Below are 14,430 nucleotides of genomic sequence, written 5' to 3'. Positions count from 1 at the left end.
CCCACCCCACCCCACGTCCTGTCAGTTCTCTGCTCTCTCATTTAAAAGCAAACTGCCTTTATGAATGGGCTTCCTGCCTGTTTATATTGGCTTTCACTCCAAACACCTCTAAGAAGCAGGAAAACTCTGCTTTATTGTGTCAGAAGCGTTTAATGGTTTTAATGCTGTGACTTATAGAAACTCACATCTGATCCATTTTGCTTTCATTTTGCAGATATTCTTTGTAAGCAATCGTTTCCATTGTTTCATTTAGCTCAAATACAATGCCCTCATCATGCTTACGCAGAGTACAAAACTAATGTTGAGATTAAGAAGAAACAGAATAATGAACGAATTAGCTGCAGCTTTTAATGTATTATTAGAAGACCAAGAAAACCAACTGCAGGAGCATCAGCTACTCCTCATTTGTATAACATCAAGTTTCTCAGCCTGATAATGCATTACATGCAGGGTTTGCATAACCACCTCATCGGGCTGCACGGCAGGGAGGCCTCTCACTCCTGAAAACCATCTGTTTACCCAATGAAATTGCTCGCAGCTGTAAGGATGTTTACATCTCCGACAAATCACTCTCACAGTACAGACTGAGTATCCCCTGAATGTGATATCATTTCAACACCCGCCCTGCATCTATAATGCATTAAGTCTCCGCTGCGTCATCTGAGAGGCCGTGATGGCATGCAAAGGAATTCGGTATAAATCCATAACCCCCTGCTCAAGGATAAGATGGATTTGCTTTGTTTCTGCGAGCTAATTTGGAGGCAAGATATTGATAAAGATCACACTGGGGAAGAGAAAGGCAGAGGGAGGGAGATCTTTGTCTTGTTCCGACTCTAATGGCTTCTGTCTCCCGCCGTCTGGTAGGAGTCACTCTGTAAGTGTCATTAGGATGCACAGGGAGTCGCTTCGGCTAAATATTGCACAGGCTTCATTTAGCACGGATGAAACCATGACTCACTGTGGACTCACAGAGCGAGTGAGTCACGTCGCAACCCAAGTCATTTTAGCTGGCTGCTGAGTGAGTTATCCCAACAGCTACCGGCATTGTGTTTCTGAAGCCTCCAAAGCTATTAGTCCTATTCTAGTATATTATGCTAATAGGTCCTCTGTGATTTCAGAGCCGAAGTGACTGTGAATTTCAGTCCCCGATACTCCGGCGCTCATTAAAATGTGATTGTTCCTGTCATGAGGAGAGACATCAACAAAATGATGAGGTGATGTGTTATGGGTCTTTGTTTAATTGAAGATCAGACCCTGAGCTGTACAGAGCTCTGGCAGGAAAGGATTAACCCTGAGGAAGCAGGGGCTGGTTTAGTTCCTGTGTGACGGCTACCCAGGGGTTGGAGGGTTGGCTCTTGCTGATTGGTCTTACACACTCACTACATTAACTACAACTTACAGTATGTAGCTTCCTTCTTTAAAAAAGACGACGGACACCTTTCATGGTTTATTAACACTATGAACAAGGTTAGTCGTTGTTGTCGACTTCTTGACTCATTTAAGTGTGAGATAAAGAGGGAGAGAGGGAACGGTGACGGTTGAGAGAGCTAGAGAGGGAATTCGGGAGATAGAACTGTGTTTTTAAAGGTCCATACAGTATAAAGGCAGATGTCCATGTGTAGTGTGATTATAGATCAGGTCTAGGTTCTATATTAATACTGTGAAAGTATCAAAGCCTCAGTCCACAGAGAAATGCACACAGCCTGTATTCAGAAACTGAGCCTTAAAACCAGCTGTCAGGGCTTCTGTAACTTTGTGATGTCACAACCCCCCTCAGCCACACCCCAAGCCCCACCCACCTGGACCCACCATCCAACCTTGCAGGATTTGGTTTCTCTGAGTGTTTCCCTGAAATCTGCTGTATTTTTATTCGATCACTCAGAAAACAGTCAGCCAATCAGAAGAGAGGCTCAGAGCCTCCTCGCTTCTGATTGGTTCACTATCCTGTTGTTACTAGAGTGCCAGAGAGAAGCCTGAGAGAGGAGATGTAAAACTACATGAAGATGGTTTTTTGGTTCTTAAAACCACAAATATATCTTCTCATGGATCAACACTTCAAATAAAAACACAGTAGAAGAGGAAAATATGGAGCTTTAACATTTTCATGGCGTTTACATTTTAAAAACATCAAACACAACAGGTTGTGAAGAGATGTGTTCTGGAGTTTTTTCTGTTTTTTCTGTTCAGTTTTCTAATGAACTCAAGTCAGCAGCTTTCAGTTCCTAATTTGGATCCTTGGCTCCATGTTCTGTTAGAGGCTTTTCAGTAATCCAGATGTGCAGGTGTCATGTGAGTCTGGCTCCAGTTTGTAGGTGGTAAACTAGTGAAGAAATCCAGTGGAAAAAAAGAGTAAAATTAGCTTCTACGTCTCCCTGTTCCTTGGCCCATGGCTAATCTTCCCCCCAGATCTGATTAGAATATGTGATGTAGCTTTTGCTGTTTTTGGTGAAAACAAAAACAAATGGGATTGAAGACACTGCGTCCCATATCCATTGTTTCCCAGCAGAGCGATAAAACTAAAGCCTTACGTTGTCCTCCACAGCTGACTTCCATCATGTGTGGAATCAGCTGTGATTTATTTTTAATAAATTGACCCAATGAGTCAGATTCCAATCTTATCTGGTGGGCTTTTAGCAAAAAAACATTTACCAATTTAATACAAGATTACACTCTAAATGTGTCAGTACAAGTTCATTATCTCCCCTTCACACAGGCCACATTTGTCTCATTATCTTTCAGACAATTTAAATTTTGTTGGTGGAATTATTGCCTCGTCATCTCTTTCCAAAAGTGCCGGATGCTGACGACGCAGTTCCTGCTTAATAAAGACGAATTTTATACACTTAGAAAAACGGCTGCATGTTGATGAGCTCTCTGTCCTCCGCTTGTTCTGAGCTCGGAGAGATTCAGCCCGAGTGCAGCCAAGTTTGACTCATCAAACATTAAGCGGCAGGGTCCCTGTGACCAGCCAGCTGCTCTGCCACCACACTCTCTGGTTTTTTCTCTCTGTATTTTTTTTCCTGGAAAACTACCTGGCTGTGCTTCATGCTCCTCTGCCTCTGCATAAATGTGTGTTTTTTTTTTTTTTTTACATTCCCCCTGGTGGGAGCTCAGTCATAACATGCCTGCTGCCCTTTGGAGTATCTCTTGACCTTTAAGTCTGGACAGATATTCCCCTGCAGAGAAAGTCGGGCTCTAACCAGAGATGAAAGGCTGCTGAGAGGCTTAACTGTGGTTGTCTGCCTGTAAGAGGAGAACACCGGAGGAGAAAGGAACTGTGTGTGAATTCGGAGAGTTGTTGATGTTGTGAAGAAAAACTGGTTTGAAAGTTGCTGCTTTTTAAGGCAAAAAAAGTACCTTGACATTTAAAATAGAGCAGACAATGTACGTTGCTTTCCTGTGTTGATTTTCATTAACCAGGAATACACACAGACACAACAGTTAGTTAATTAGTTTGATGTTTAACAGCAGATATAGAAACAGGTAAAAAAAAACGCATTCTGTAGAAGAGAATAATCTGTGAAATGAAATGCATAAGGTGTGGTTGAGTTTAAACACTGTTACTTTCGTCATTAAGTTAAGTAACCCCTGTTCACATCCCGCCACCCCGACCTCCCACGGTGCAACTCCACACTGCTCTCAGCTTTGCTACTTGGAGACACAAACTTCCTCTACAACACATTATGTTTCTATACAACAGATTTGAAACAGCAAATATATTATATTTTGCAGGAAACATCGTTCTGCTCAGGCTGTATTTTTCTGACCATAACCGGAAAAATACTCGTAATGAACACATCTTCAAAAGTTTGAAAATGTTCATACTGAACACCTCTGCAAATCATTCATTGACAGTCTCGTTTGTTTTCCCTGTTTGCAGCCACTCAGGTGTGATTAATGTGTTTTTTTTGGTTGTGTTCAATCAGCTCAAACCACTCGGTTAAGACAAGGAATGCATCATAGTGCTGGATAAATGGGACATAACCACAAGGCAGCTTTATTTCTTTGAATATTTTTCACAAAACACGATCTTTTCCAAACGTAAACCGATTTTTTTTTTTCATTTTTTAATTTTTTTATTCCTAAACCTGATGTCCTGAGCTTTGTGTGCCTAGCATCCAGCCCAACAGCCCGACTACACCTGCTGTGTAGATTATTAAGTGGTAGATAAGCGCAGTGTCTAGAGAGCGGGGTTAAGAGAGGACAGAGAGTTGCCTGTCGGGAAAATATAAACATACTGAAGGTCGCTTGAAGTATATGAACTAAAAACCGATGCTGTCATTTCTCCGGTGAAGACCATTTCACACTTTTGTCAGAACCTTTCTTGAGAAACAAGACGGTGCCACCCAGCAAACATTCAATTATTATTTGCTCCCAGACAAACTTAAACTGTGGTGTCTGCAGTTTGGCCTCCTGCTCTGACTTTTTGTGCGCCCCTAACAGGGTTTGATGTACCTGCCTTCAAAGAGAAAGAGCCCAGAGAGAATGATTAGCTGGGAGCCCAGTGCTGCCTCAGCACTGTGTGTAAGTGAGGGATTTGGGAGCTCCATATCTAGTTGAACAGGGGAGTTTAAGCGTGCACAGGCTTTGGTGGGGGATTCTGCAGGTGGCCTATAGAGCTCACAATGTGGGTTTTATTGATAATTTTAACCTTTTCTGGACTTATCCGCCATACTTTTTTTTTTTTTTTATTTGAAGTTCTCTTGTTTAAAGATGGCCGTCGCCACCGGATCGTATTTGCTTTAATTCATCGGCCGCCAAAATCCATCAGCAGCTTTTTTTTTTTTAAGTAGAACTCTTGTGCCCAAGCTGAGCACGGTGCTGATCGTGAAAAGTTTTTTTTTTTTTATCTTACTTCCTTCCCCCGGCTCCCAGTATGTTTCAGAATTGATTTTAAGATCTCACTGTTGACTTTGAAGGCTCTTCGTGGCCTCTCTCTCTCTCTCCGTGCTACATATCTAACCTCTTACGCCGGTATGTCACCTGAGCTCCTCGGACAGCGGCCTTTTATCTGTTCCCGAGGTGCGGCTGAAAGCCAGAGGTGACGGAGCATTCACAGTCTGAGCCCTGAAGCTATGAAACAAGCTGCCTGAGGAAATCAGGTCAACAGAATCAGTGACCTCCTTTAAATCTATTCTTAAAACGGTACCAATATCTGAGAGCTTTTCCTGATCTGACTTGTTTTTTATTGACTGCTCTTTTTCTTTTTCCGGTGACACTGTAACTGCTTATAATTTGTTTAATTTCCTTATTTCTTGAGCAGAAATTGTTTTCATGATCTAGCTGTTGCCTTGTGTGGACCTCTTTGTAATGTGGGTTTAGGAAAGTGTTCTATAAACAAGATTATCATTATTATTTTGATTCTTATTATTACAGCCTCTGCCTGTGAATGTAAAAGTACAGAGGGTAACTGTCTCAGCGGGAAGTGGACGTCCAATGAGTCAGTTTCCGAGGCAGCACTTAGGGTAATTGTAGGGAAGGAGCAACATGAGTGTTTGGAGAATGGACTGGGTGTAGGACAGTTTTTACGGAGCTTGTCAACATCAGCAGGGAAGAGAAAGAAGGTGGTTGTAAAGGAGATTCAGAACCAAGAAAAAGCAGTGGCAGTGTAAGTGGAGTTAGGCAGTAGTTCTCCTTCTTTTATGTGTTAATTTTCATAGTTTCATAGCTTTGTGACTTCTCATTCTGCCAGGGTGTAAAACGCTGCTTTTTCAAGGGCAATACACCTGGAGACGTGGCAAAGTGCGTAGATTGAAAGCACTCAAGTGATAGACACACGATTGGATCTCATTCCTGGAGGTGAAGAGTCCAGACCCAAAACATTTTTTGAGCCGGCTTTTTATGTAGGGAAGCTTAGGGCGCGGAGGCACTGGAAGATGGCAGTAGATTTAGGGAAGCTGCTCAGAGTCCCGCGGGAGATAGCTGCCCTATCTGAGACTAAATCTCGTCTTGTATTCAGGAACGTGGCAGCTTGTATTCTCTGCAGAGCTCACAGTGGGAGGATGACGCAGGAGAAGAGGCCTCAGAGGGGGGAAAAGCTTAGATACACTGAGTTAGCAGCAAAGGTCAAGGAGCTGGTTTGGAAAGCAAAGGTCCGCTCTGCCGGGGGATTTCAGTAGGGAAATGATTTCTGTGATTAAGTGAAGTCAGACTTGGAGGGCAGAGCTTTAATCAGGCAGTAAAAACATGGCCGAAGCTGCAGATAGTGCCGGTGAACGAGTGCGACTGACGGAGCTATAGGTGTTGTGACGGTACAGGTGGCTGGAGGCTAATATTAGCACTCAATGCTACCAATGATGAATGCTGTTAGAATTTGGAAAGAGTCATTGCTAGTATGATTCACTCGTCTGTTTTTGTGTGTGGGGACTGTGAACTTGTGTAACGGTTGTGTGTTATATTTACATTTATTTATATATTTCTCCATCTATTACCTATTTTTTTAATTTCAGGATTTATTATATATTTATTATATTTAATATATTTATATTTCATAGCTGTAATTATTGATTTAATATTAATTTAGATGGCATTGCATACTCAGATACTTTTGTTAGCCAAAACATGCTAACCATCTTAATCTTTGGTGGGAAGTGCTTATGGATTGGGTGAGAGTAAAGGGAGAGTTGTTTTTGGGAGCATGCTATCGCTGAAGTTGTCCACCTGCACATGCCTGCACTCACACGCACAACATCTTATCATAGGATGGTTTATGACTTTCCTTTTCATCCCGGGGTTTGACTCTGTACTGGGTGTAATCTCTGCATGTGTGGAAATCTAGTATTTTGTAATTGTTGCACACAAAAACCGAGGATGGCAGGACTACCGAGCGCGCGCACTAACATTCAGGTGAACCTGCCAGTCAACCCAGTGAGGCCAGATAAACTCTAACCTTTAGCTTAGCCTTAGCACACTGGATATGTGGCCTGTTTAATCATCCAGGTATCTGCTCACTGCTGGATTCAGAGACAGAGTGCAGGTTTAGAAGTTCAGAAGTAGGTCAGGCCGAGGGAGAACAATGGTGTTACCTGTCAGGCGGTTCAGTAGATTTATGACAGTGCAGCCTGGTATCCACTGCAGCGCCCAATGAGAGGTCAACACATCATTTAACATTAGACCTGAGCTCCCGCTGAGTGTGTTGATAATAAAACGTTACACTACTGATAATTTATGTTTATATATATTTAGATTTTATGTAAATGTGTTGCTATCGTGTGTTTTTTTTTCTCACCCCCCCCCTCCTCTCTCTCCCCTCCCTCTCCAGCCTGCGAGCTGATGAACCAGGGCATCTTGGCGTTGGTGACGTCGACGGGCTGCGCCTCAGCCAGCGCCCTGCAGTCCCTGACAGACGCCATGCACATCCCCCACCTGTACATCCAGAGGAACAGCGAGGGGTCGCCGCGGACCGCCTGCCAGTTCAACCCCAGCCCCGGCGGGCAGCGGTACACGCTGGCCGCCCGGCCCCCGGTCCGCCTCAATGACGTCATGCTGACGCTGGTGGAGGAGCTGCGCTGGCAGAAGTTCATCGTGTTCTACGACATCGAGTACGGTAAGTGATGGACAGCTCTGATGTCGCTGCGGTGGATGGAGAGACTGAGCTTCTGGCCGTCGCAGGTTAAACCTTGATATTTATTCCCTGACATGTAAAAAAAAATCCTCCACTTCCCTTCAAAATAGATGCTGAGGCTACTTTGAATTGTCTTGAACTGACCTGATTGGTCGCCTGTTCAGAGACCTGAGCGCTTCTCATATGCTGCTGTTGTACTCGACCTGTTGTGCAGAACAGAACATTATAACCAGAATTTGCTGGATCCATCTGTAAATAAACCACCCAGACGCGGCCACCCCCGAAGATGGAGGTGTAACCGCAGTTCTGATTGGTGTCTAAACCTCAAATGCTTACACAAATTGTCATATCTACTATTGTTATTTACACTGATGATGGCTTACAGCTGGAAAACATTCATTTTTTGCTGCATAACAGACAAGAAGATTAGGGTGTGAGTGCCGGTGTTTTGTTTGTCTGTTGAGATTGCTACGACCGTGCACCTGTGTGCACGGCATTACATCTACTTAGATCCATTCTCTCTCATTATGCACATCTAAAATGTCAATTAAAATCTTACTCTTCTCGAGCTCTTTGGATTATCGTCTGAAAAACAAAAGTCTGTTTTATCACACATTGGTTTGATGCAACACTGCAGAGGAGAGAACTCTATGGGATGCCTTTTGTCTCCTTGGGGTTTCATCATTGATGTTCCCATCCTGTATTGCAACATGGCACCTCAACCTTCTTGATGACCCTCCTGCTCTTTCAATCTCTCACTGAAGCAATGAAACACGCTGGAGATCCGAGGTTTTCTCCTCAGGAGGTGGAACATGATGGTACCTCCGCCTCTGCTGGAGCGGCTGTTCCATATTTGATGTTTTTTTTTAGATGTAACCAGTCAAAAAAGTTTTCTCTTACCTGATGTTGTAAATTCACATGGAACACAGATAACTGAAAACGCATTAGGGATAAGTGCGGGATGCCTAAATGATTTTCGATTGTCTTCTGGCCTTGAGAAGGTTTACATGACCGGATGTTGCAGCAAAACTTCACAGATCGACTCTCCGGTCCGCTGTATTTGTTTGGAATAGCTCACTTGGATTGTATCTTAATGAAATCACATTAGGCTCAATGGATTTTTGAGCCTAATCGATACAGGATGGTGGCAATTACAATATAAGGATATAAACAGATGCAGGCATTTAGCCTCTCAGATCCTCTTATCCAGAATGATTTAGAGTAAGTGCACCAGTAGCTGGAGACCAGGATCTGAAACCTTTACTAAGCAACCAGCAACTCAGTGAACATAAAGACCAAAGGAGAGAACTTTTCTCTTTCAGACCAACATCTTCAGACTGTGAAGAAATCCATTCGTGCACCAGTTTAGATCCATGTGTGTGCGCCGGTATATTTGCATGACTTTGACAATCAGAAAAACTCTCAGGGATTTCTTTTGTTGCGGCCTCCTTTACACCCTGCCCACCTCCGATCCCAACTATCGATTTTGACCTTTGCCGGGGCGACGCACGGGGCAATGTTGTGGATCTACGCTCCCAACAGGAAGCTTTCAAGTTCTTTCACCTGGTTTAAACACACACGCAGTCTGCCTCACCTTTACAAAGTATCGGTTGTGGAGTCAGCAGGCAGCGAACGCGACGTCAGCGGCGTCCAGCGGTCTGCAGGGAATCTCACTGATGTGTTCTTCCCCCTCTGCCTGAAGGAGGAGTGATAATCGGGGGATGGTGTCATAGTGAGTGGCAGAGTGAGGGGGTGGTCAGGGGTGGCCGTGCCCACAATCCCCCCCCCCCCCCCCCCCCCACTGTAGCAGGCCATAACGTTTCTTCTGTTCTTAGTGTTGGAAGCATTTCTCTCCAAGATGAAAGTTTCTGAGGAAGGGGTTTGAGGTTAAGACAGTCATGTGACAGTAACCGGTGACACTAGAATCTATCAGGTGAAAGCAAGAACAATACCGATGTATTGATGGTGAGTGGTAGCCATAGCTGTCCTCTGTCTTTTCTTTGTGGTAAACACTTAAACGTTCCTCTCTACCTCACCTTTTGTCTGCAAGGCCAAAAAAAAGAAGAAAAACAAATGGCGGTTACAGTGTGCAGTGCGATCGCTGGGCAATATAAAAGTGCCTGCACCTTCCATGTGACGAGCGAAGGGGAAACGGCTGTTAGTGATGTAACACATCATCTCTAAAGTCTGCGAGCCGGAGCTGCTTCCTCCTTTTTATAGCTTCCGTCTCACAGCAAAGCGCCGCCCTGTTAAACACACACGCATAACAACTGAACCTCTGAGTGACGGCGTCGCAGCCCCGATGCTTTCATTAGTGTGCGCTGTAGCACGGTGTTATTTGTAATGTCGCAGTGTCTCGGTGATCGTTGCTGCTTCCAGGCGTGTGATTGGCCGATTGTTGCAGGTACAGAATGGATTTTAGTAAGGGGAATAAAAGAAGCAATCACTAAACCGTTTTCAGCTGGTGCTGGAAGAATCAGGACAGGGTGTCATGGTGAAGAAACGTACAAATACACTCAGAAACTCCGATATCAACATTAGAGTGAGCTGAACACGGTCGGGGTGAACAAACCACCTACTATCTTTGAACAGATGCTGTGCTCTGATGTCGAGCTGCCCTCCAGCTCTGATATGAACAAGAGTGATGAGAGCTGAGTGTGAACCTCTGATCCGGGTCTGATCAGCGGGGGTGGGGGGTGGGGGGGGGGCACTCGCCACAGAAAAGAGAGTTTGTTTGCGACTGCAGGAGGTAGATCGAATGGACCAGACCCATGAGCATCACAACAACTGATAAAGTTACATCTGACAAAATGTAATAACACGGGCTGGAGAGGGAACGAAAGCTGCGGAGACCTATGGATTGTGAGGACCGAAGACAGTGCCGTCATCTACGGGGAGTACAAGTAATATAAAAGCTGTCGTTCAGGACATGTGGCTTTGTTGCTCTTGGGAAAAGCCAGAAATAATTCAACACAAAAAATTTAACAAAGCTGCTTTTTCTCTCTGCTGTTCAGAGCTTGAACTCTTTGGAGGAACCTGATGATTTCACTCCGAACTGAACCGACCACAGGTGAAGTGAGTCTCTTCAGAGCTTTTCAGATTTTACCTTTTTGCCTGCTACAAATCTCAACGTGTCCTAAAAGTCTTACGACATTTCAAACCCTGAATCCCTCTGCAGACTGTAGTTAAGAACTCAAACTACATCGAGGAAGCGAGGAGCAAATCACCAAAATTACAAAAAAAACATCATCTTTTATGATTGGAGTGTTTCTTACTCTTAAGACACTAACTGTTATTTTTCACCTAAAACTTGCAAAGATGCTTTTTCAATGGCAAAATCAGGAAGTAACTCTTTTTAGATGCCGTTCAGGAAACAAATAATTTTGGATGTAAATCTGCATGTGATGTAACGTGACGTCAGGGACGCATTCTAACATTAGCAAAGTACAATCTACCAAGGACAAGACCGCACAGGCACTGTTTTAATCCTTAAAGTCACTTTGGCTTTTCTAAAATGTTGTATATTTGCATGAACTTGGTTAAGATAGTGATTCCCACAGTGAATTTGCATTATTGAAAGCGTGAAATGACTTCCGGGACCACCAGGAGTGGCGTGGACCACCCGTTGGAAACCCTTGTGTTATGTAGCCTTGCAGGGAGTTTTGGTTTGATGTGTCCAGGTTTTTAGACTCAGTTCAAGTAAGTGAATTTCATTTTTGTTGGTCTCAGAAAAACTAATACTCCTTTCTGTTGAATAATGATCCTCATACAAACTGTTGACAGTGGCTCTGTGGAGGACCTAAAGTGAGAGTATAATGTACTGTGGTGGCAGTGGAGGTTCAGGTAAACTGAGTCAACTACAGTATCTGTGTGGTGATAAAGCTAGCAGCGTCCTGAGATGAAAGTTATTACATCGGTCAATAAAATATTACAGCAAATAGAAGGTACTTTTAAAAATATGTTTTCGAAACACCTCCAGTCACGTGTGTGTGTGTGTGTGTGTGTGTGTGTGTGGGGGGGTTTTGTGGTGTCAGGTTGAACAGTACGACAGGAAGCAGTAACTGAGTCTAATTATCAGCTTTTGAGTTTGAGTTCGATCAAACTTGGAGCAGTGACGCCACATGCTGTGTTTGACTCAACGTTTCCAACAACACAACCATCAGGTGCCGCCTCCGTCAGCGGTGCCGCTTCCACAAATGAATGTTTAATTCTGTCCATGTTATAATTTTGAGAGCGTCTCCAGCAGCTTTTTAATGGGCCTGTTTTTTTAGTTGTTATTTAATTGTTGAATGCAGTCGAAGTGCTCACTTCAAAGGTAATTGGGATTAGTCTGCCGAGGATAGTCGTCGTGTTTTTTTTTTTTTTTTTTTTTTTTTGTTTTGTTTTTTTTTTTTCAAAGTGGGAAATGAATGTTTTCTCCGTCTGCTGTGGCAGAGACACGCCGCGCTGCGTGATCCCACCGCACCACTTACCAATTAGCGGAGGCAGCGTCAGGGTCTGTGTGGAGTCGAGCTGAATGTATTTAGACTGGTTTGTTTTCTCTGAAGCGAGATTTCATTCTCCGCATGTTAATCATCTTTACAGCACGACGACGTTCTGCTCTGGGTTTTTCCGTTGTTTTATCTTCCGAAGTTTGTGTTTGTGCAGGAACGGCTGTGCTTTGGTGGCCGAGGTGCACAGGGTTTTTAGTTTGGGTTACAGAGTGCATTGTCTTCTCTGACATCCACCCACGTGCACATGTCCTCAGGTCAGGGTCAGAGGTCAGGTTACTTCTGTACTAGTGACCCTGGAGATGGTAGAGTCTCACTCGATGGCAGCTCAGCAGCGAATAAGTATTTATTTTTGTTTTTTTCTCATGACACAAATTGATTTAAGAAACTTCATGTGGATGTTTAGACATTTTGGGGGATTTTGTTTCAGACTTCATCTTGAGCTTACCTATTATTACTTACTACAAACTGTGACAAACTAAGACAAAGTGTGTATATGAAAGTGTATGAACACAAAACAACTAACCTACGGCCCAGAAAAACCCCCCCTGATCCCAAACACGTGCCTCAACTAGTCGACAGTATTACAATCTCCAAAATCCCAGCTCAAGCTGAAGTTGACAGTTTATAACGTCACTCGGTCGACATGAAAACTGGCACAGAGGCGGACTGCTCACACCGAATCACAGCCGCCCCCGGCTTCTGCACTCCGCGGCCTTTATCACGTCACGTCCGGCTATCTCCAGCAGGCTAGGGATTGGTCGTTTGGGCGTTTCAAACGGGGGAATACCAACTCAAGCGCAGGTGGGCGGTCCGAGGGAGTGTGTGGTCCAACCTGCAGGGGAATCCCCGAGTGACGGGCGGGCGACGTCATCCGAACCTATGGAGCATGGACTACGGCACCGCAACAAAACGCAATATACTCATAACAAGACTGTGACACGTAACATCTTCATCCTTTACTTCTTCATTCCGTGACCGCTGCACAGATCTCTGGTTAAGCTGCGGAGGACTTAGTGGAAATATGCATGTGAATTCACTGGTACAGCTTGAACTCAGTTTAGACTGAGGTTGAAACGAGCTGATAATAATTATTACTTCGCAGGGATCTTGTGATATTTTGGCCAATCTCTGAGCTCAGTCTGAGATTCATTCATATTAAGAGTTTTTCTCCTCATCACCTCGAAGTAACAGGGAAATTGAGGAATCAGGAGCTGCTCATGTGGAAGGATGGTTGCTGTGACAGTCAGTCAATGGATGTTAGCTGCTGAAAATCAATTCAGGCCCGAAGCTGAAATCAATCAGTGGACGGAGGGAACTCTTTTTTTTTTTTTTGATGATGATGATGTGACTCAGCACTTCTCAGAGCTCCTGAAATCTGTGACCAACTCAACAAGGTGATGAGTAATGATCCAGCCACTGAAAGAGTTTTCCTCAGAAATGGATTTTGGCTGATGATTTAAGGAGAAATCGATCGTTTTTCGCTGATGTCGTCATATTTTTCTAAAGGTTAAAAGTAACTTAAAGTGAACACCCGAAGTTTATATATAATGTATAAATACTGTAAATACCCACTGAGCATTGGCAGGCCACAGTGTGTTGTCAGTACTGATATTGTTTTCCCTCCTTTATTAGACCCTCACCATCCATCACATCCATCGGTTTCCATTCCAACTTAATGGTCTCAGAGGGCAGATTTGGTTTGTTTAATCCACCCGTAACAAAATACAAACCTCGTCTATTGACTTAATCACACAACATCAATGATGTAGAAGCTCTTGTTTCCCTCTTGACACTAATCCTCTCTAATTCCTGTCATTCTTTTTCATCCATTCGTTCTTCATGTCAAATCTCTGGGTAAAATTTCCTCTTTAAACCCATTCAGCCATCTTACCTCCAAATATTTCATTGTAGAGCACGTATGAGCATATCTGAATACCTTAAGCTGTCTTTATAATAGCAGTAGTGGCTGACACGTGTAGTGACTTTGCTTGAGAATAAAAAATAGGGGAAGTGAAGAGGAAGAAAAAAAACGGCCCCTTGGTTCAAGAGTTCCGGATTTTCTGTCAACTAAACAAACCGCAAACAATAAAAGTTTGGACGCCAACTTCGAACGCGGTGGACACTCACTAAGATTTCCTCTAACTCCTCATCGCTCCCATTTTCCCCGCTCTTCATTCTTCATCCCTTCCTCCTCGCTCCGTTGTGATGAGCGAAGCCATTAGAAGTGTGAGCCGAGCGGGACACCCATTTATTCAGATTAGAGCTGCATTGTGGAGGTGTACGAGGAGCAGATGGCTCTTGGTTCGGCTGTCTGGTCGAGTCTGTACGGACCGGCGGGGACTGTCACTGGGCCGTGATGATGATTCCAAGCAG

The 14,430-nt window shown here is 44.0% G+C and overlaps 1 protein-coding gene across 1 annotated transcript in view; it reads left to right on the top strand.

Moving 5' to 3' along the window:
- The window catches only part of LOC111220139 (glutamate receptor ionotropic, delta-1-like), a 542,882-nt gene that overhangs the window by 279,301 nt on the left and 249,151 nt on the right, over positions 1-14,430 (top strand). The window contains exon 3 of the mRNA XM_022743126.1: positions 7,262-7,546. Within this exon, the coding sequence (XP_022598847.1) occupies positions 7,273-7,546 (274 nt within the window). The 5' untranslated portion in view covers positions 7,262-7,272. The remainder of the gene's footprint in view (positions 1-7,261; positions 7,547-14,430) is intronic.

Source organism: Seriola dumerili, unplaced genomic scaffold, assembly GCF_002260705.1.
Source record: "Seriola dumerili isolate Sdu_G_001 unplaced genomic scaffold, Sdu_1.0 BDQW01000068.1, whole genome shotgun sequence".
NCBI lineage: Eukaryota > Metazoa > Chordata > Actinopteri > Carangiformes > Carangidae > Seriola > Seriola dumerili.
Note: the sequence above shows the minus strand (reverse complement) of the source record. Positions and strands in the feature narration are given on the sequence as shown.